The sequence below is a fragment of the Hippoglossus hippoglossus genome, chromosome 22 (genome assembly GCF_009819705.1).
Source record: "Hippoglossus hippoglossus isolate fHipHip1 chromosome 22, fHipHip1.pri, whole genome shotgun sequence".
Lineage (NCBI taxonomy): Eukaryota > Metazoa > Chordata > Actinopteri > Pleuronectiformes > Pleuronectidae > Hippoglossus > Hippoglossus hippoglossus.
Genome location: NC_047172.1, coordinates 4743421 through 4765442, shown reverse-complemented (window position 1 = coordinate 4765442; position 22022 = coordinate 4743421). Strand labels below are relative to the sequence as shown.

At 43.0% G+C, this 22022-nt stretch overlaps 3 protein-coding genes and 1 long non-coding RNA gene across 6 annotated transcripts; 3 read left to right on the top strand and 1 right to left on the bottom strand.

Moving 5' to 3' along the window:
• Window positions 1-455: 455 nt before the first annotated feature.
• Window positions 456-5538, top strand: lgals3a (lectin, galactoside binding soluble 3a). 3 transcript variants are annotated; one of them, XM_034577342.1, is made up of 6 exons: window positions 458-659; window positions 1000-1098; window positions 1236-1964; window positions 3164-3252; window positions 4005-4161; window positions 4519-5538. In XM_034577342.1, exons 2-6 carry the CDS (start codon window positions 1084-1086, stop codon window positions 4672-4674), a joined length of 1146 nt encoding a protein of 381 aa, XP_034433233.1. In that variant the 5' UTR covers window positions 458-659; window positions 1000-1083; the 3' UTR covers window positions 4675-5538. The 3 variants fall into 3 exon arrangements, with proteins under 3 accessions (XP_034433234.1, XP_034433233.1, XP_034433232.1); XM_034577341.1 differs by having other exon boundaries at window positions 462-659; window positions 1081-1098; XM_034577343.1 differs by lacking the exons at window positions 4005-4161; window positions 4519-5538 and adding an exon at window positions 3393-3465 and having other exon boundaries at window positions 456-659; window positions 1081-1098; window positions 3164-3333.
• LOC117756691 lies at window positions 3910-11464 on the bottom strand. The gene is made up of 3 exons (XR_004612834.1): window positions 11248-11464; window positions 7246-7252; window positions 3910-3921 (listed from the first exon to the last, which is right to left on the bottom strand). It is a non-coding gene; the product is annotated as an uncharacterized LOC117756691 (long non-coding RNA).
• synj2bp (synaptojanin 2 binding protein) lies at window positions 6214-10454 on the top strand. Its single transcript, XM_034577370.1, has 5 exons — window positions 6214-6230; window positions 7255-7379; window positions 8278-8414; window positions 9500-9595; window positions 9996-10454. The coding sequence occupies exons 2-5, from the start codon at window positions 7316-7318 to the stop codon at window positions 10137-10139; spliced, it is 441 nt and encodes a 146-aa protein (XP_034433261.1). The 5' UTR covers window positions 6214-6230; window positions 7255-7315; the 3' UTR covers window positions 10140-10454.
• Window positions 11465-12745: 1281 nt separating the features above from the next.
• Window positions 12746-20827, top strand: LOC117756681 (deubiquitinase DESI2). Its single transcript, XM_034577360.1, has 5 exons — window positions 12746-13906; window positions 17671-17743; window positions 19147-19240; window positions 19336-19477; window positions 20243-20827. The coding sequence occupies exons 1-5, from the start codon at window positions 13868-13870 to the stop codon at window positions 20486-20488; spliced, it is 594 nt and encodes a 197-aa protein (XP_034433251.1). The 5' UTR covers window positions 12746-13867; the 3' UTR covers window positions 20489-20827.
• Window positions 20828-22022: the final 1195 nt, after the last annotated feature.

Here is a 22022-nt window from a genome sequence, read left to right as displayed (position 1 = left end):
TAATAGTGGAACATCAAATGAGTTTCCATTTGGTGTTTTTTGTAGTAAGGTATTTGTATGTGCGTAGTCCCACACTTACGTCTACACAAGCTTGTACACACACATCTGGGTATAAAGCAGAGTATAATGGGTATTGACCACACCCTCTTCCCACCCCTGGTCAAAAATAAAAGAAATGTAAAATTATTCTGTAATGATATACAACCAAAATTAACAAAAGATATAAATTTAAAGCAAATAATCCAATAAAAACAGTGTCTGAGGGGCTCTTTTAAATTTGTATAACCTCTATTGTATTTGTGAAAATGCACAAATTTGGCTTCTGGAACTTTTATATAACTTGTTGTTTCTGAGTGTGTGTCAGTAGACGTCATCAGTCCTTGCTCCTCCCTTTCATGAGTTTGTAGTTTTGTGTTTGTTTGTGTGTGTGTGTGTGTTTGTGTGTGAGTGTGTGTCAGTAGACGTCATCACACCCCGCCCCTCCCCCTCATGAGATTGTAGTTGTGTGTGTCAGCTTGTAGTCCAGTCCCCCCTCGGCAGGCTAACTTAGCATTAGCAGGCTAACTGAACCGAACCGGGGCTTCCACTTCCACAGCCGGACGAACCACCGCTGTCATCCGCCTCTATCACCCGAGAGGAGCAGCCCACCTTCCGGCGAGGTACCGTGAAAATACCCGCTTTCGCTCACTTCCCCCTGTTTTGAGTCCGTGAAGCTAAAACCAACCAGCTGAACGCAGTTAACACTTTCTGTTAGCGAGCTAGCCGCTAGCTAGCTCCGTAGCCAACTGTGTAACACCAGCTAACTTCACATTTCCACAAGTAGATCGGCGTTAAAGCTAAAGTCCGAGTGGTTTCCGTGGAGTCTATCGTCCCAGTACGTGAGTGAGGTGAAGATGTTTTGGACCAGACGGGTTTAGATGGTCATCGGGGAGGAGATGGAAACATTTAGCCAGTTATTACTCATCGCCTGTGTGTGACATGCCTTCCTCGGTTTGACAGCTTGTTCTATTCGCCTGTTTTCGCCCCCCCCACCCCCCACCACCCCACCCCACTGATGAAACTTGTCTTGTTCTGTTGCAGATCATGGCAGATTTCTCGGTGAGTTCTTCATTTCAATGCCAGTAGTTGAATATATATAGTTTAACTGCAGGCTGTAGAGAGAGAGAGAGAGAGAGAGAGAGAGAGAGAGAGAGAGAGAGAGAGAGAGTCACTTTCTGTTTTCCTTCCTCCTCCAGCTGACAGATGCTTTAGGAGACGACACCCAAGGCCAGGCTAAGAGAATAGGCAACACCAACCCGACTGGCCCGACTGGCCCGGCCAACCATCCTCCTGCAAACCCAGGATGGCCTGGTTCAGCTCCCGGAGCCCCCACCCAGCCCTCAGCTCCGACTGACTTCACCGGGGGATCATCAGGCCCAGGAGCTCCAGGGCAGTTCCCGTACCCGTCTGGTCCTGGAGCGCCAGGGCAATACCCAGCACCCCCTTCAGCACCTGGAGGGTTCCCCCCTGGTCATGGGATGCCTGGACAATATCCACCTGCACCAGGAGCTCCAGGGCAGTTCCCCTCCAGCCCTGGAGCCCCCGGGCAGTTCCCTGGGCAGTTCCCTGGGCATTACCCACCTGAAGCAGCTCCAGGACAGCTGCCTGGAGGTCCTGTTCCTTACCCAACCGGACCATTTCCTTCTGGCCCTGGAGCTCCTCCTGGGCCTTATCCAAACGTGCCTTACCCGGGTGGCCAGCCAGGAGGCAACGGCATGTACGGACCAGGAGGTCCAGGTGGATTCCCCCCTCTAGCTGGCCCTGGTGGTTTCCCGGCCTTCCCTACTGGAGGTTTCCCCCCAATGCCCGCTGGGTCATGGGGACCACAGGCAGGTGGAGGCTTCCCTCCTGCTCCTGGCCCCTTCGGTCCTGGCCCTGGCCCTATGGCTCCATATGGTGGACCTGCTGCACCAGGAGGCATGCTGGTGAGTACCATCGCTGCTCACACATCACACTACATTGCTTGCTTGCTTGCTGGACTCTTTTGTGTGGTTGCTCTGGTGCGAGTGGAGCCTCTGTCTTGGTGTGGCTGTCTTTGGGATTCAGGAGGGGAAATAACAACCAGCTAAAAATACTAAACCTTTCACTTTGTCAAGTTCATCTCCACTGTCGGCCACTGTGGTCGGTCACCCGCTACCTAGATATTCAACTCTTCTTTAGCTCTGGATTTCTTCTGAAATATTTACCCTGACTCATTTGGTGTCCACCTCATACTGAAGCTGGAGTTTCCTGCCTTGTTGGCATTCACTGCAAGATGGTGACTTTTTCTCTGAGGGCTGCGCTTGGATATTTTTCTCTGTGTCTTTGGCTCTGCTGGGGTTGCAAAGAAAAACTTAATGCCGAAGAAAGAAATATTCAAGAATAGTTACAAAAGCAAATGTATTCTTGTCTTTCAGCCCAGATATAATCCACCATATTACTGAAAGCATGAAATCAACTTTTCAGTCGGACACGGACGTCACTTCCAGAATCAACAGATGGTTTGATTAGTGCTTGATCAGTCTACAGCTTAATCTACCTATGAGGTCACATGTTTTAATAAAGTGCAATATGACTTAAATGAAACTAAAGTGTTAAAACACGTTTATATTCTCTTTTAAAATCACAACTTGTACTTTCATCACTAATTCAGATTGACTTGTCACTTTTTGTACATGACTATAATTAAAAGGTGGTTTATTTTGTCTTGTGTCTGATTTCTCTGAAGTCTTTTTGTATAGTTGATGCCTCGATGTATTAATAAAGTTGAAAACTGATTTTTACTGTGTCACTGTCTCAACTAATCCTTGTGAATTGCGTAAGGGTGGAAAAGATGCGATGACTCACTGGGTTGAGTGTTAAGAATGTGGGCAGGGTCCAAGTGTGGAATAATGTTTAACTAAAAATACCCTTTTATGTTTATGGCATTAAGCACTTAGCTGTTTATTAACAAGTTCCGAGTCTCTGTGATTAAATGTATTTAATCTATATTTTTGCAGGGTAAACACTATTTACATATATGCTACAGAGTTATTCATAAAAAGACATAAGCAGAAAGTAACTTCATTTCAAAATAAAACATAAATGTATTGTCATGATCTAAAAATAAATGTAAATATAATGTAAATGTAAATATGTCTTTCAGATGGTGCCGCATGATCTCCCTCTTCATGCCGGAATGATGCCACGACTCTTGATCACGATAGTTGGGGAGCCCGTAGCTGGAGCAGACAGGTATGAACAAGACTCACTTTCTAAATCTGCTGCTGTCAGATGCAAGAAACTGAACCAAATTCCTAATAATAACAAATTAAAGAAATAAAAAAGGCTGAGCTCTGACGGTGTCGTCCCGCTCACTGAACTGAAATGCAACTGAACGGTGGATGTTTCCCTTATCCCCAGCTTCCTGAATCAGCAGATCTGTCGCTGTAACAGATCCACCAAACTCTGCTTAGAATTGCTCATATTTTAAAAGTGTCCGCTCTGATTATCAGAGATAAACTCTGGTTTTTAATAACTTCTAAGTCTTTTTAACTGATCTAAAGTTCAGCTTCACTCTTCAACTTGCTGGACCTGATTCTGACAGTTGAAGCTGAGACTCTGTCGGTTCTTCTCACAGGAGATCGAACCCACTTACTAAAGTTACATAGAACAGAACATAGAATATAAAACAGTTCAGCGTGAGGAGTGGGAATGAAAGAGGAAACATTCTCCATATTCACAATCACTGTCAGTTTAAAAAAGTTGCGTAGTGTTGCTTGAACACACATCATTAGCTATGACCCACCCACTCTGCACCATTTCCTTCCTCTTTGTTAACATGGTGTTGACGATGTCTTTTGTTCTGCATAAGGAAAATAAGTCTCAACCGTTATTAATCATAGTTTTGTTTTGTTCAAGACACTTTATCTTTTAATTGTATAGCGGCAGAATAATTAGTTGTCAGCAGCAGCACATTGTTTTCTACAAATCTCTTTTTTTTGCAGGTTCCATGTTGACTTCATTAAAGATGAAGACGTCGTCTTTCATTTCAATCCTCGATTTCATGAGCAGAATATTGTCAGAAATTCCAACCTCGATGGATGCTGGGGGCCTGAGGAGCGGGATGGAGGATTTCCATTTGTTCAGGGACACCGCTTTGAGGTAAGGTGCTCCAGCCACAGGACTGCAGCCAAGACTAAGACTTCTATTGTCAGTGTCACACACACCCATGGAAACAGATGTTATCACATATTGACATATCGTCATCCACAGAAATGTTTGTACGGACCAAACTTGACTCAACAACTCTCCTGTTTTTAGCATTTTTGCCTTTTTACCTAGTTTATATATTAGATAAGGGGAATGACGTTCAAAAAAAGGCACCAGATTAAATCAGAAATATGAAACTGGTGTAGCCACTAGTTCAAGTGAGACAAGCATCAAACTTTTCAGTTCTAGTTGAACTTCTCACACTGACCCGACTTGTCCTGACGGGTTTCTGTATTTCTCTCCCTGCAGCTGAAGATCCTGGTGGAGGACGACAGTTTCAAAGTGGCGGTGGACGGCACTCACCTGCTGGAGTACGAGCACAGAGTCGGCGGACTGGAGGAAGTGACTCTGGTGCGCGTCGTCGGAGACGTCCACCTCTACAGTGCAGCCCCGAGCATGATCTGAGTCTCAGAGGCAACCACGAGCTGTACAAGAGACATACGTCAAACTTTACCACTGAATTTCTGCATCTAACAGCCCTTCAAATGATTTGATGCATTTGTTGGGATTTAAAAGGCACAATCGTCAGCGCAGTGCAATCTTTGCCCTCCTGGCTCTTCATCATGTGTTTCAAAACAGAGGAACACAGGTCTGCACACTTATAATCCTTTTCTTTTTTACTGGATGATGTCTCATTGTATAGCCAAAATATATTTTATGACATAACAGCATCTTAGTCAATGAGTTGAAGTGCATTTAAAACTGATACTATAAGGAAATATTAATTTATTCCTGATGAGAAGATTGTCGGCCCAGTGGAAAATTGCGACTTGTCCTAAACATTTCATATATTTTCCAGGATTATGCTGTATTATGTTTACAGTATGTGTTTGCTTCTTATTCTGTCCTTTATATCAAGATCTTGGAAAGCCTGTGTAGTGCATGAGAGTGTGATGCTGGTCCCCTTTTCACAGTCGTTTATCAGTGCTGGCCAACATATGCAGTATGCTAATGATGAAGTTGCTTTGAAATTAATTTAAATACAGACTTTAATCTCCTCCTTCTCTTTTAGTACTAATCCTCCTGAGCTCTGGGACCGGAGGGTCGCATGATGCTTTTACGATTTCATGTTGAAGTCAAATCAAAATCGAAAAGAAAAAGAAAAGGGATGAGGCTCTCTTATTTGTTGCCAAAGAAAACAGTGGTACAGTGTTTTCTGATTGTTTGCTTATGAATAAAAGGGGCAACAAACAGATAGTGACTGATTCATGATTTTGTAAACTCTTCGTTTGCTACCTGCACATGTAATAAACATAAGTTTCCCCTGTACACTTTTCTTCATCTTCATTCTTAAGCTAATCCTGCGGGGATCCCTCCCCCAGGAAGAACCACAATATTAATCTTATTGTGCAATTACATATTATATTGTTATAGACAACCAAGTATATCGTCACATTTAGATGAAATATACTTTATAATAATATATATTCTATGTAAAATATAAACATTAATAATCATATATTTATTTGTATAGCACTTATCTAAACGAGGTTACGAAGTGCTTCACACAAAAGTCAATGGCAAAATTAAGAATCAAATAGAACATCTTTATTGCATTGTTTGATCTGTAAAATAAACATTTAATATTGGTAAACATAAATGCTGATACAGTCAGATTCAATCAGATTTTACAGAGAAACTACAGAGGCCAGCCCCTGAGATGTCGTATGAATAATCATGAACACGTCATTATAGTTTTTTTTATATACGCTGATCCTGTTGATAATACAGTTATATGAATCATAATCTATCATAAGTAATATTTCATCTCTTCCATATTTGAGAAACTGAGGCAAATCTATCCATCTGTCTGTCTCTGTCTATAAATCTCTCTCTCTCGCTCTCTCTCTCTCTCTCTCTCTTTAAATCTCTATCTATGTATCTATCTAACTATCTATCTCTATTACTGTCTCTCTCCATCTATCTCGATCTATCGATCCATCTCTCTCTCTCCCTCCCTCTCTCTCTCTCTCTCTCTCTCTCTATCTCTCCCTCTCTCTCGCCCTCCATCTCTCTCTCCCTCCATCTCTCTCTCTCTCTCTCTCTCCATCTATCTCTATCTATCGATCCATCTCTCTCTCTCTCTCTCTCTCGCCCTCCATCTCTCTCTCGCCCTCCATCTCTCTCTCCCTCCATCTCTCTCTCTCTCCCTCCATCTCTCTCTCTCTCTCCCTCCATCTCTCTCTCTCTCCCTCCATCTCTCTCTCTATCTCTCTCTCTCTCTCTCCCTCCATCTCTCTCTCTCTCCCTCCATCTCTCTCTCTATCTCTCTCTCTCTCTCTCCCTCCATCTCTCTCTCTCTCTCTCTCCCTCTCTCCCTCTCTCCCTCCCTCTCTCTCGCCCTCCATCTCTCTCTCCCTCCATCTCTCTCTCTCTCTCTCTCTCCATCTATCTCTATCTATCGATCCATCTCTCTCTCTCTCTCTCTCTCTCTCTCTATCTCTCTCTCTCGCCCTCCATCTCTCTCTCCCTCCATCTCTCTCTCTCTCTCTCCATCTATCTCTATCTATCTCTATCTATCGATCCATCTCTCTCTCTCTCTCTCTCTCTCTCTCTATCTCTCTCTATCTCTTTCTCCCTCCATCTCTCTCTCTCTCTCTCTCCCTCCATCTCTCTCTCTCCCTCCATCTCTCTCTCTATCTCTCTCTCTCTCTATCTCTCTCTATCTCTCCCTTCATCTCTCTCTCTCTCTCTCTCTCTCTCTCCCTCCATCTCTCTCTCTCTCTCTCTCTCTCCCTCCATCTCTCTCTCTCTCTCTCTCCCTCCATCTCTCTCTCTCTCTCTCTCTCTCTCTCCATCCCTCCATCTCTCTCTCTCCCTCTCTCCCTCCCTCGTCTCTACGTGGTGAACAGTTCAGAGTTCAGCCTGCAGTTCCGCCTCGCCCCGTGAGGGGGCAGCAGGAGCGCAACCCTGCCCGAGAGGAAGCGCAGAGAAAGTCCTGAATGAGTTCAGCTGCTTCTTCACCTTCAGTCAAACTCCCTCCCTCTTCTTCTTCATGTCTTCTCTCTGAACTCGCTGTTTTTAATCGCGCGGGTGTCGGGACAACATGAACGGCTCTCTGCGCCCCTCACCCAGCGTGGTGGACATCAAGCTGAAGCGGGGACCGGCAGGTAGGGGGGGGACACACAGCCCGCAGGACTGCTAGCACGCAGCTAGCCACGTAGCAGCTAAAAATGAAACCAACGTAGCACAGCTAAAGTGTGAGTGAGTGAGTGTGTGCGTGTGTGTGTGGACACGCATTCCTGAAGCTAAAGGCTAATTCACGCTTTCAGAAATGCGTCAGAACCTCGTCCCCGTGCGTCTGTACGAGTTGTGCAGACACTGGAACTGGGATTCAAACGCTGGTGGAGCTGTAACAGCCCAGTTTGATTCATGGGAACTGGGCTTTCTGCACTCGGACGCTGGGAGCTGAAGTGTGTGTGCGGGGAAGTAACGGCCTGTCAGCGGCTGCACGGGCAACTGGGTTTGTTTAGCTCCCAGTCGGGATCATGTCTGGATTTGTTAGGTAACCTGCAGTGAAGTGGCCTTTACGTGTTGGGGGGGGGGGGGGGTCCTGCTGAACTTTGATCAATTCAGATAAATGTCACAGCAGCTTGTGTCCTGGTGAACAACGAGTATATCAGATTTTACTCATTAAAAACTCAGTGTCATCAGTGTCAGTAATGTGTATGTACAAGTACACACATATTCAACTACATATATTTGAAATAACCTCCAATCATCACCCAGTAGCTACTTATGTTTATATTTCTTTGCACTACTTTTTTATTGCACTGCTTTCACAATGTAAACATACTAAGAAAGCTGATTTGCAAACACTAGAGTCATTGTGTATTTATTTCCCATTCATCGCTCTTTGTATTTATTCTCTACCGTTTCTTTTTGGCACTATTATACTCTTTATACGCTATTTTGTTAACTCTGAGTACATTGACAGATTCCCTGTAGGTGCACACATCCTTGGCCCGTAAAGCTGATTCTGATTCTCATTTCTCATCTTTTTTTAAGGTCTGGGCTTCAACATAGTTGGAGGTGTGGACCAGCAGTATGTTGTGAATGACAATGGAATATATGTGGCCAAAATAAAAGAAGATGGAGCCGCGGCGTTGGATGGGAGACTCCAAGAGGGGGACAAGATCCTGGCGGTAATACATGTTGTCTCTTATCAAGGAAGTGCAGGAGTATCAATCAATCAATCAAATATTTATTTGTAGAGCTCGTATTCTAAAATCACAATTTGTCTCATATGGCTTTACAATCTGTACAAGGTGGGACATCCTCTGTCCCTCAGCCTTGACTAGGAGAGTCACAAGTGAGGGAGCCTCTCCCAGGATGGACAGAAGTACGATAGGTGTCGTGTGTAACAGAGCATATCGACAAAATAACAATATTTACAACACTCTGAGAAAAGGCTGTGTCTCATATAAATGTAGACATTATTAGAATGTTTAAAGTATTTCTGTAAAATTAAAATGTCTGACAAATGAGGGGGGTTTTTTTACCCCTTATTTCCATATGTACTTGTATATTTGTGAGAACCATTTTTAGCATTGAACTTACAGAGTGAGGACACTTTAGGAAATTTAGGTCTTTTTCGAAATGCTTGTTTGAGGGTTAAGACTTGTTTTTAAGGTTTAGAGTTAGAGTTAGGTTAGAGTTAGGATTAGGGTTAGTGCTGGCAAGTGCATTATGTTAATGAGTGTCCTCACTAAGATAGTACAAGAATGTGTGTGTCATCCCAACAACCTTTGCACAGTTTGACCTCACATGATCCCTAAGTGAACATTAAGTAGCACTTGTGACAACATTATCTACTGACTGATTGAAATAGTGCAGGGCAATGAAACAGTATCAACTAGAATGGCACTCAGTGAATTGTAAAAAAGGGCATGTGGACGTCCTCTCAGGCTGAGTCCTGCCCCGGAGCCTCCTGCAGGCAGCCTGTATGTAGGAGGAGGATAGAACCCGGGGCACAATAGACCCACACGTCAGCCTCTCCTGGTAACGTTTATTGTTTCAAGCATGAGGTAATACTTGGAGCTAAGAGGAGGATATCAATGATTGTGTTCAGCTTGATAGTCAGAGGACAGTGCTCAGGTAGATGTTAGTGAGTCAAATAATCAGATTTTAATTAGTATATTAGATTGAAACTGTTCAAGGGTCCCTGGTAGAAATCATAACCTGAATCAGTTCATTTAAGTTTTTGTTTCATGTGGGTTGCATATCTCAGATCAATGGAGTCCAGCTGGTGGATCTGATGCATAAATCTGCAGTGGATCTGTTCAGGATGGCCGGGGAAGATGTGGAGCTCCGTGTTCTGAAGAAGGTAGGAGGGCACTATACTTTCAATTTGCTCTACATAGTATTCATAGTATAAATCACAGTACTCTGAAACATGTGACCTTAAAATAAAATACAGTGGAACAAATGTATATATGAAATATTTAAAATTATGATAGATATATAAAATTGTGAATGCAATTGGAATTTAAGTCTTATAAAAAAAAATATATTTTTGGTTGCCAAACACACCTTTGTCATGTCCTTAAGAATTTCTCAAACATTAATGTGCTTATCCCAGTCCTAATAACCAAAGTTCCCAGAATTCAATATTTAAAAAAATAATTGATTATTGAAAAATAATCGGCATAGTTACAGCCGTAACTGACAGTCCAGTGCGTTTTGATGTAAATGTTTATTCCTGTTTTCATATCTGTGTCTTGCAGTTGCTTCAACACGATAACGGATCCACAGACCCACAACCCGATCAACCATCCCCGGCGCTTTCTCTGGGAATCCTGCTCGCTTTAGCCGGAGCCGCCTTGCTCTTCTCATTCGTGTACACGCGGCACATTCGGAAACACTTTTAACTAAACCTGCTGATGTCTGTATGTTATATTTTTTTAAGATCAAAAACTTTGCTAAAGGCCAAAGAACTTAAAGAGGGAACAGACTCAAAACGGTAGACCTTATTTTTTTATTAGCAGGTGTTGGTGTCACGGACGAGTTTCTCCATGTTCATGTTTATTATGTGATGACTGGTAGCTTCTTGACTCCCTTCCGAAACAGGACCATGCTCTCTTACCACAGAGGTAACTTCTAATAGATAACTTTGTGATGTAAGTTGACAAAGAAGGATGCAGTCATGACATTCCCGCTGCCGGGCTGAGCTCAGGCAGAAACACGCGGCTTCGCAGACGCTGCGGTTGTTGGCAGAAAAACTTTTGAAACCTCGGGTCAAGTCAGACGGAAAAGCTTTGGGGTCCATTCACAAATCGAAAGATGTTGCCGTGTTCAGTCACTCGTGGGTCTGTACCTCCATCACTGATGTGAAGGGGGGGAGGGGGGGTGTTGATTTTCATTTTGCTCTGTTGCACAGAATCATGGGAGAATCCTGCCGCGCTGCTTAGACGGAGCCAGGGGATGAAAGAGTTTGAAGTCAAAGCGATAAATTGTGTCTGGTAATGGACCTTTATTTGTGCCTTTTGTCGTCCGTTTCAAGTGGTCGGTTCTTTTTCTCCTAATCATTGATCAAAATGAAAATCAACCCACTACGTCCAATAAATTAAAGTACAAAACAATATATATATATATATATATATTTTTCCCTCTTGACAACAAACCCCATAAAAATCTCCAAAACAAACAATCAGTTCATCCATATTTAATAGTTTCTAACTTCCACAAGCTAGTCTCGTCAACATGTAAATATTTAAAAACAGGTCACAAATGTATAGTTTCACTTTCAAAAAACAGCTCGGTAACTTGGGCACTGTCGCTTTTAGCAAACAACTGCAAAGTGCATTTATTTGGGACTAAGTGCAGATTAATACACGTTCAGCGACATTGTGTATGGTATTGACTCTAAACTATTGTGCCCATGTTTAATAATTTTTTCAGAGGAATAAGATCTATCAGACAAAACTTGTTGGGGTTTGTTGACGGGCATAAAAATATAGATTATCACCAGATTTACACTATTTTCACAAGAGTTTATAATAAATTTGTACGTGTTCACTCAGGGTCAACACTAAATATATATCATGAGGTGAGCAGCCCACCTGCAAATGTTCAGTCACAGCCCAAGACACTTACAGAATCCGCCATGTTAGTGTTGAAGCAAATTGTTAAAAACATTCTCCTCATTCTGCGTCTAAACACATCGCACCTTCCACTTCGTGATTTGTCTTGTGGGTTGAAAAATGCAAATCGGAGGATGTTGTATTAAAGGGAACGAGTTGTTGTTTCAGTGTGAAGGACAGGCAGCCTCATACTGAGAAGCAGCTTGTGCCAGTTTCACTTAAAGGAGAGTTTTCTTGTAACGAGTCGCTGTCAACAACTTAAAATGTTTTTTTTTGCACTATCCACCATCATGGGACTCCTCCAGAAAACGGCCATAGAGCAGATGAAGTGTATGAATTGTGAGTTCTGGGTGTTGTTGTCCACATTGTTCAGTCTGCATCGCGTCTGTAATGTAACTGTCTCCGACTATTTGTTTGTAAATACATTTCATGTCGCTCTGCTGATTAGGGCTGTGAATATGTGCAGTATGCCAGAAGAAAAGATCAGAAGCACTACTACATTATTGCAAATACAGTGTGTTTGACATCCAAGCACCAATTAAAATTCATGATGAATTCACCTGGTTTTGGCGTTTGTTATTTATTCATTTCTAATGGCAGAAAATATGTTTATTTCCCATAAATTACCATAAATGACATGGACAAAACAAATACATCAAAGTACACATCAAATAAATGTTCCTCAAAGATGGTTTCTGTTATTTTAGTTCTTATCACACTGATGTTTGTTGAAGTGTTAATTTTTGCTGCAAGTTTGTTTTTCATTTGCTGCTGTAAAAACGGTCCAATGTCATGATTGACAATAATATTAATCTTTACTAAGATGGTACTTTTCATAGCATCAAATGCTGCTCAGTGTTTTACTTTAAATGGAACAACAGATGATACAAACCAAACAGACTAAGATAAGAAAAGATCTTAAAACAATAAAAAGGACAAAAAGGTTGAAGCAAGTTTAAAGGGATAGTTCACCCAAAAATGAAAATTCACTCATCTCACCATTACGCCGATTTGAGTCCACAAAACACTTTTTGGAGTTTCGGGGGTAAACAGCGTTGCAGCCAAATCCAATACAATTGAAGTAAACGGCGACGAACGTGAACGCGGCTCCAGACGAGGATAACAGAGGAGATTCAGGCTAAAAACTTTGTGTAAGTGACGTCGTTTCAAGTTGAATTTAAATGTCAGAGCTTACTGACGCTTGGATGACAACACGGGAGCAGCATGGAGGTGTTTTATGTTTTTTAACTGTTGTTTTCTTACGTTAGAAGAAGTGCTCGCCATTTACTTCAATCGTACTGGATTTGGCTGCAACGCTGTTTACCCCTGAAACTCAAAAAAGTCATTTGTGGACTCAAACACTTCACCCACCACCTCCATCGACATAGTAGTGAATAATGAGTGAATTTTTCATTTTTTGGGTGAACTATCCCTTTGAAGTCAAGAATTAAAGATGCAAAATGTGGAAGATGATAACATAATAATGTAGAGTTGTTAATGAAGGGACTTTAATTGGGTGAACGTCTCGTGCAGACAGTGAACTTGATCGTGTTTCCGCCCTGACACACAGACGTGTGTTGTAATGAAATGTGCTCGGTGCAGCAGCTCAGCCTCTCATCAGCTGTTGGAGGATGTTGCCTCGGAGGCAGATATGATGTAATCAAAGGCTCCAGTCCGTCCACAGGCAGAGACACGGAGCCGGGGACAGACGGACCCAGAGCCGGGGACAGAGGCACACAGAGCCGGGGCTGCTGGATCTCCACCACACCTCACCCACGGATCTTTCTGAGATCTCATCCATCGAGCGGGTTGTGTTTTTGGGGGGGCTCGTGTCGCGGAGGTCTGAGCCCACGAAGAGGATGGTGATGCCGGATGTGGGCCAGCAGCTGTAGCGGCAGCAGCAGCACCGGTCGGTCGGGGAAGCAGCTGCTGGTGGTGACCCCCCCTCCTCCCCCTCCGTCCTCCAGCCTCTGTCGGCCGTCATCAGGCACCATGGCCCCGGAGGACTGCTCCGACATCCTCCGCGTGAAAATGGCCTCGGTCCGCCTGTAGCTGTCCCTCCTCCGCCCACGATGACAGCAGGTCGCCCGCTTCACGCGTCCACCCTCGCAGGCCCTTTACACCCGCTGCGGATCACGGTATCACCCCCCGATGTGATGTTTTAACCGCTTGTGTTAACCTCCTCCTCGCAGCTGTTGAATCCTCGGAGCCGGAGCCGGGGCATGGGCCGCGTGAGCCGCCGCCGCTCCCCGCGCTGCCCTGCAGGGATCTGAGCCTCTCGCTTCCCCGGTTGCTCATGGCTCTGTGACATCTCCCCCGTTAAAGCCTCACCTATCCCGGACACTTTCCTGGCTTCTTACCCGCAGAACTGTTCCCCAGACCCGCTCGGGAATGAGCTCCCTCCGTCCCTCCAGCAGACACCTGCCCTCCGCCTCTGTGCGCCGCGTGGCCCTGTGACTTCCCCCCCCCCGGGGGGTGTGGAGGGGCTGACCCCCTGTCCAGCTCAGGGTCAAACCATGGCCAATGAACCTGTCATCCTCAACGTGTACGACATGGTGAGTGTCCCACCCTCCTCCACCAGACTCCATTCACGCTGTGCACATGTTGCTGGATGTTTGTAATCAAACACTTTCCTTGGAAAGTGAAGGCACCACTATAAATAGCAGGCAGAGCCACTTCACACCTGTTTCACTTGTTCACTGCTTGTTTGCAAAGAGCTGCACTCAGATGGAGAAACAAGTTTTTATTCTAAATCTGTTCAAATAATCCGGTTGATCCTATTTAAATCTTACCACATGTGGCAGGGGTTGTAACTTTGGGTTGAACACTGCAGGGTTGAGGTCGAAGACTCGTCTGGATAATCTATTATTTATGAATAAACCATTGATTTACCTCAGAAATACTCACTGTTAATGCATCAAACCTACCAGATATGACCAACTAGCCAATAGCTGTGATACATTTGGGGTGAAAAAAGTAAAAGAATTAAGTTGAATTGAGAAAATCAAACATGGACTTCCAAAAAAAATGACATTTTCAATTGAATCTGCTGAGCACTCGCACACATGTTCAAAGATTTACTGCAATACCCAGTGAGGAAAGACTCTGGGTGGTTCAGTGGCCACACAGCGTGTACGTGGCCTCCGCTGGTTTGCTGCAGACGCGCTTTGTGCTTCTCCAGTCAAACTCTTCTCTATCTGCTCATCTAGTCGTGCAGCGTCACTGTGTAAGAAATCCTGCGTGATATTCAGCCATAAAGAGACACAACACAGAGAAGAAAGAAAGTACAGTTTCATGTTCCAACCTCAGGCCTGTGAAACAAGAGCCTCCCTCAGCCCTCTGTCACTGTGCCGCCCCCCCCCCCCCCAGCTCACATAATTGCACACACTCATAACACATTTTTACACACACTCACATGAGCCCACACACATCAGCCAAGGACAAGGGTCTGCCTGGTCTTCACACACTGCTGCTGAACAGCGTCCTGTGTGAACGTTACGCAACATGTTGCCGCACAAACCCAGAGAATCGCTCCATTTACAGCTATTTTTACAGCTGTTTGTTACACTGAACAGACATTGTAAGTGTTTTCTAATGTATTTGTCTACATGATCATTTCTTTCCACCTCAAATGTACATTAAAGTATTGATAGAACAGCAGTAATCACATTTAATGATTTTAATGTCTCTAGTGTATCAAGAGACATTTATAAGTCTGTGTTTACACATTGTTTTCCAGAGCTTTTAGTTGTATCTTGTGATGAGAGTAAAGAAAAGTCAGAACAAATATTGGTATTAAATTCAGAAATACAATCATAATATGTACTTTGACCATATAAGGATATTTGAGGTGTTTCTTCAAAACTCTAGAACTCTCCTCGTTAAGCATCTATATCTGGTACATAAATAACAAAATGAATGGTTGACAATATAATAAAACATAGCTGAAACCATTTAAATCTGTCTTAATATATCATAAATATAAAGTTTTCAAATTCTTTGTTTTACCAAAACTTCTGGTCAACGCTGCTGCTGTGGCCATTTAATGTCACACCCGTTAGTGACCTCACCATCTAGGCCAGAATTCATTTGATTTCATTATCAGAGGTCAACCACCCCACCCAGGATTCAAATGGCATCCCTTTGTTCTGAATCATTTATTAATTATGTGTACCCATGAAATATTGAAAATGACTATGGAATATATTTGGTTGACAATGCGGCACCAATTCACTGAAGTGATATGTAACTGAATTCTTCAAATACTTGAAGTATTTCAACAAGTTTCCTCACTTGCTCCATATTTCCGAGAGATACTCGGAAACTACTATAAAACTATAAAACAATAGCATCACATGTGCATATTGACAAATGATGAACCAGATAACAAATCAGACACTAAAACTCAAAGCCAGGTGCAGTTTTGAACTCTGGTCCTTAATTCCAGTGTGACTCTTCAGGTCGTGCAGCGGTTGTTGAAGAGGGAGAAAGTGAGATGGCAGATGAGTGTAGCGGTGCAGAGGCAGGAGAGACTGCAACAGGATTTCACAAAGACACGAGAGTGAAGGTGCATCAATGAAGGAAGATTTAATTCTATGAATCTGAACTATGAGGCTGAATTACTATGGAAAGGTCCCGTTTTCACTCAGGTGGAAGATTTTGACCTCAGTTTCCCTCCAGGAAGCTGAGAGGTTGCACAAAACATTTCTATTCATCCTATTTCTATGTGAAATAGCAAAAGAGTCCAGTCGGGTAGAGGTCAGTGCAGAAACGTGAGAAGACTCTGTTGACACAAAGGAAAGTGGAGGAAATGCTCTTATTGTATCACTCTGAGCTCTGAACGTGTTCTATTATTAATAGGGGACAGCTGGGGCAGCGGGGCTGCAGCTCTTAGCCGCTTTCCTCACGGGCGTCCCAGAGTAAGGGAGTGTCCGTGGGTGTGGGGGTGTGGGGGTGTGGGGTGGAGGGAGCTGCTCCATGAATAATCCCCTGATTGTCTGCAGCGGGGGCGGAAGCTCGGCTCGCAGCGAGAACAAACCAGGTTTGATGGCCGGGACTGTCTTGTGTGTTTTCTCTCCCACAGCTTTGCAAAAACCAGAGTCTGTGACTGAGTGTATATCTGCCCGTGATGTGACGGATCCATCCTGTGCGTCTTCTTTCTGGTGCCTGGTGCATGCTGGGATGCTCCCGCTGTTACAATCCTGACTTAAGGGATAAAGTCAAATGCATGAATGAATATTTGTTCTTTTAAAACAGGGTATAACAATATTAAACAGCATTCAAGTATCAAATACTGTCATATTGCATTTATTTGACAGTTTTATCTCCACACTGAGAGCAGTATGTTTTCTAAAAGACATTAAACACATGGGCAGGAGGAGATGTTTAATTTAATCAACTGAGCTACAGCCGCCTCACAAAATCCATCCATCATCTATATTGCTTTTCCAGTGAGGGTCGCAGTCGCACTCATATTCAAACATCCGGTCGGTCAGACAGTCTCCAATGAACATCCCCCCGATCTGCCTCTATCTGGACTGTGGGAGGAAGCCGGAGAAAACCCACACAGACACGTGGAGAACAAGCAGACTCAACACATCTTGTTGAAAAATCCTAAAGCTGCACCTTTAACAACAACAGCCCATGAGCCGTTTAAAGCCTTGAGATAAACAGAAGTAAACACGTGCTTGTACAGATGTGAAGAAAAAACAAGTGCAGATGTCATTTTAATCCAAAATATCTCCCAGAGCAAAAAACTGTGTTCAATAAAAAGAAAGTTGTTGAACCAACTTAAAAGAAAAACCTAAAAAAAGGTATTAAAACAATTGCAAGTTTAATTTGAAGGGAAAAATTGATAAATTTGTGTTACCAATTGAATTGATTTGTTAATGGTATAATATTGAAAGATGATTGACAGCATTACATCATTTTTTTGTGATTGTTTGGCAATCTCTTAGAAATGCTGACTTGCTGTTCCCACCTCCTCCTGCTCACTGGCTGTAGAGCTGTACTGGTTTATATCTCATCAAACTATTTCCCTTAACAGAAAAAACGAGTTACTTCAAGTTTACCTGAGTATTTAAAGTGCTGCTTAATCATCAGGCTCTAAAGAGTCACAAGAACGTGTTTGATTTATTATCGTGAGTAATTGGGATCTTCATCAGTTAAATCACAGCAGCTTTTCTCCTGTGAAGTCTCATCAATGAAGTGATAAACTGTATTTTCTGTTGTTTCTGCCTCATACAGGACTTTATTCTTTGACAAGAGAACTCTTGATATTGATCTTAAATGTCTCCCCCTTCTCCCCCCGTCTCTGCAGTACTGGATAAACGAGTACACTTCCAATCTGGGTATTGGAGTCTTCCACTCAGGCATCGAGATTTATGGCAGAGGTGAGACGGATTGTGTTTTTCTCTTTACGTCTGTGAAATCCCATCTCACTTAGTCTGGGCAGAAAAACGTCGGGTCAGACTTGGAACCTGTGCATCAGCGTCTGAGCACGAGGTCTTTTTCAAGGCTGTTTTCACACACGCAGACGGAGTCTGGCTCTAAAAATGTAACATGGAGTCAGGTTCCCATATAACAGCACCCGTTTCTCAAGGTTGAGTCACCGCTGACTCACCGTGTGTGTGTTATTTTATAAAAAAGGGGCAGACACCAGCGTGAAACTACATCCCTGGGAATTCCATCACGCCCTTGGAGCCAGAGATGTTGTCTCCGCGCTCCAAGAAATATGATGATAGTAAAAAAAAAAAACTCTCTTAACTGGAGCAGGAAATCGCTCCCTCTAATGCACCTTCAGCAGAATATCCTGAGGCTGCAGCATATATTTGCATAATGATGCCATGAATTTTAAAAAGCATCTCTGTCAGGTGAACTCAGAAACGTCTCAGAACGATTCATAAATTAATAATAAAGTCGCATTTGTTTGAATCCCGCTGCACGTCGTCCATCTTTGGGACAGAATCTGTGTAATGTGTTGAGACTAAGCACCAGAGCTTTTTAGGTTATGAAAAATTGTGATTAGAGCCTGACTAATGTGGATTTTTGGGGCAGATGCAGATATAAGGGAGTAAAAAAAAGTACAATTCCGATATATATTTATATATGTATATAACTGGCAATGATTCCTAAGATGTCGTTATCAAATCTGTAGCGTAAAAGTTTTCATATTGGCCAAATGTTATTAGGTGCGGCTCTAATTGGGATATTACAAATTGGGATGTTAACAAAATTGTGGTTTTAAAACAATGAGCAGGCATCTTAATGTTCTTTCTTATGGGAATCTGAAAAGGTTTTATGTATCCACGAGTTTACAGAAATTACATAACTCACAAACAATTGAGGAATAAAACTAAGTACATTAACAGTTTTGATTCACTTGAATTCCACAAAGTCAAATGCTGCCTTAAAATGTAAATGTACGATGAAAGTATATTTATTTGTTCGCTATATTCACACAGTTACATTGCAAATATTGATTATAATTACAATTATTTCTTCTTTGTAAATCACTGTGTAACATTGTTAAGAAAAGTGCTATATGACTAAAGTTTATTATAATTATTATATTTGTTGTCCAATTCAGATTACCCAATAATTGAAGTCACTCTATTGAAGAAGCTGTGGCCCTGGTGTTCATCACTGTTGTAAATACTGCTGTGAACACAGAGCAGCCTGTAATTAGCCTGATGATTTAAATACAGTGGGACTGTGATTAATCCCTTTTATTCTGAGTAATTACAGCTTATTCTTCAAGTGTTAACCTACGTTTTGCTCCTTGTTGTTCTCACAGAGTTTGCATACGGAGGTCATCCGTACCCTTTCAGCGGCATCTTCGAAATCAGCCCCGGCAACGCTGCGGAGCTGGGAGAGACGTTCAATTTCAAGTGTGTTTAGCGAACAGCACAGTGTGATGTTGTCCGTGTTAACGCTGGAGATAAGAGTGCTGACGTGTTCTTCTTTGTTGCTGTTTTAAAAACAGGGAGGCCATTGTTTTAGGCACCACAGACTTCACACAGGAGGACATGGATAAAATCATGGAGGAGCTCGGTAAAGAGTTCATAGGGAACGCCTACCATCTAATGCACAAAAACTGCAACCACTTCTCCTCCTCGCTCTCTGAGGTCAGTCTGTATATACTGTAATACACACTGTGAGCTTTACACCTGATAGTCAGGATTCTGTCGTGTTTCTGAAGGGAGCTTTTAAAAGTCCGTAAACGTAACCCTGTTTATGTAATGTGGGGAATAAAAAAGACAAAGATCAGCCTGTCACCTGTGATACAACGAGGAATGTGGAGCATCTTGTTAAGTTATACTTTAGTATAAGTTTCACAAATAATGAAATTATCATAATTATCAGGACTGTGAGGTTATCGTTAGTTACATCTGCGTGAATTCAAAACGGTTTCGTGGTTTCTCATGAAACGATGAGCTTGGTTCCCGATTTTTTTTTTATCGAGAACGGGTTTTTTCTTGCTGATCTTTTTCTTAAATTTCTTTTCTTCTTCTCGTAATATTATGAATTGGTTTCTCATTAGATTAATACTTTTTTCTCATTTAATTATGAGTTTATTCTGATGATATTATGACTCTTTTGTCATTAAATTATTAGTTTTTCCATCTTTTTCCTCCTCACAAGATGGCTTTGTTTCTCGTTAAATTACGACTTTATTCTTGTAATATTATTCCCGAATCTCAGAATCTTTGTATTATTTTCAACATGGCCCGAATATTCCATCGTAATTTAAGGCCTCATTAACCATCAGCTGCATTTAAAGCCAGTGTCGAGGTCTAAGGACTGGACTGGACATTGTCCACTTTCCAGGTCTTAGCGAGGACTCAGCAAAAACAACATGTTTAACATCAGATACTTTGCCTTTTTTCCAGCTGCTGTGTGGACGGGAAATCCCTCGCTGGGTGAACAGACTGGCGTACTTCAGCTCCTGCATCCCCTTCCTGCAGAGCTGCCTACCCAAGGAGTGGCTGACCCCGGCCGCCCTGCAGACCCACATCAGCCTCGGCCTCCACAAGGAGGACCAGAACGGGTCCAGCGACGAGGACCCTGCGTCCCCGTCCGGCGCTGCTGCCACCGGCTCTGGCTCCTCCCACACCTGTCGCCACACGAGGGTGTGAACTGACTCCCCCCCGCCCCCCACGCACACACAAACACACACACACACACACACACACACACACACACTGACCTCTGGATCTTCCTGCCACCACCGCTAGTGGCTCAAGTGGCATTAGTCGGCTTGAACAACCACCTGACCTCATAATGCTTGTCCTCTGAGTAAAGGGGCAGGAAAAGCAGAGTCTCCTCATCATGGAGGGATCTGCTGCCAGAGACTTCAGAGCTACAGCACAGAGACGCTGCGACGACAGAGGGCAAACTCTGACCTGAGCTCTGAGCTCAAGAGACATGGACAACAACCACTTGTAGATCTGAAGTTTGTAGTACGTTATTCTTGGTCTTTTTCCATGAACTTTTAAACCTTTGTCAGCCTTGTTCCCTGCCCTGCCTTCAGAGCTGCTTTTGTAGAATAACTAGATCGACACCTGAGGCGACTGCCTGTGACGTCACCAGGAAACTGCTCATCTGCTCAATCTCATCAAGTTCTCGTTCACTAACCTCTATGTGGCCTTCAGTTGATAATGTTGACTCTGCTTTCTCTGTGTGGAGCTTTACTTTGGCCATTTAGACGGTTAGCGGGTTACAGACGATTGGACCATCCCATGCGTTCAAATGTTGCATGTGGAAGGAATTTGATAAACCACTGAAATACGCTGAGTCGCCACATTTCTGATCATATCGTCAATTATTTCACCTCCTTTTGTAATCGAACTAAACCGACACTCATTTTAAACAGTAAACTGGCTCCTCGCTGCCAACTGTAACCGGTTCATTGACAATTACTGTTCTGCAAATACAGTTTAAATAGTGGCTGTTCACACAGCCTTGGGCAGCCCAGTCACTATCTGTGGACAAACACAAAGGAAGTCAAGCTGCAGCTCTGATTATTACTGAGTATTGACCCTGTACAAATTTTGTCTACGCTTTTATATCCAAACGGTATTTGTATTAAAATGGTGCGATTACTTCCGGGCCAGGATACGAACACTTAGACCCAGAGATTGTTCCTTGGTAACACTGGTCAAATCTTTTCACCATTAAACTGGTAACAACTTTAACTTACTTTACATTTCCTTTGAAAGAGAATAGCTTAGCATTTGGGGAATTTATTCTCTTTCCTGCAGAGTGTTAGAGGAGAAGATCGATAACACGTCTGTTCAATATGAAGCTACATCCAGCACCCGCTTAGCTTAGCTTAGCATAAAGACTGGAAACAGGAGGAAACAACTAGCCTGGCTCTGTCCAAAGGAATCTGACAGCAGCACGTGTCAAAACTGAACATTTACATTTTCTAAGGTCTTAAATCAATCTTCTCCTCTAACGAGAAAAGATTCCGAGTATTTCCCAGAATGCATCACTATTTCTTTAACATTTTATGTTTTTTATTTTTGATTGATTTCAACAGTGAACTGAACTGTTCATACTGTTTACAGATACAAAGCTTTTTAGGAAACTCCTCATAATGTCGGAGGTTGTGTTCGATGCAGTGAGAATATCAGACGAGGAAAATATGATGTCATAAATTGATCAGTA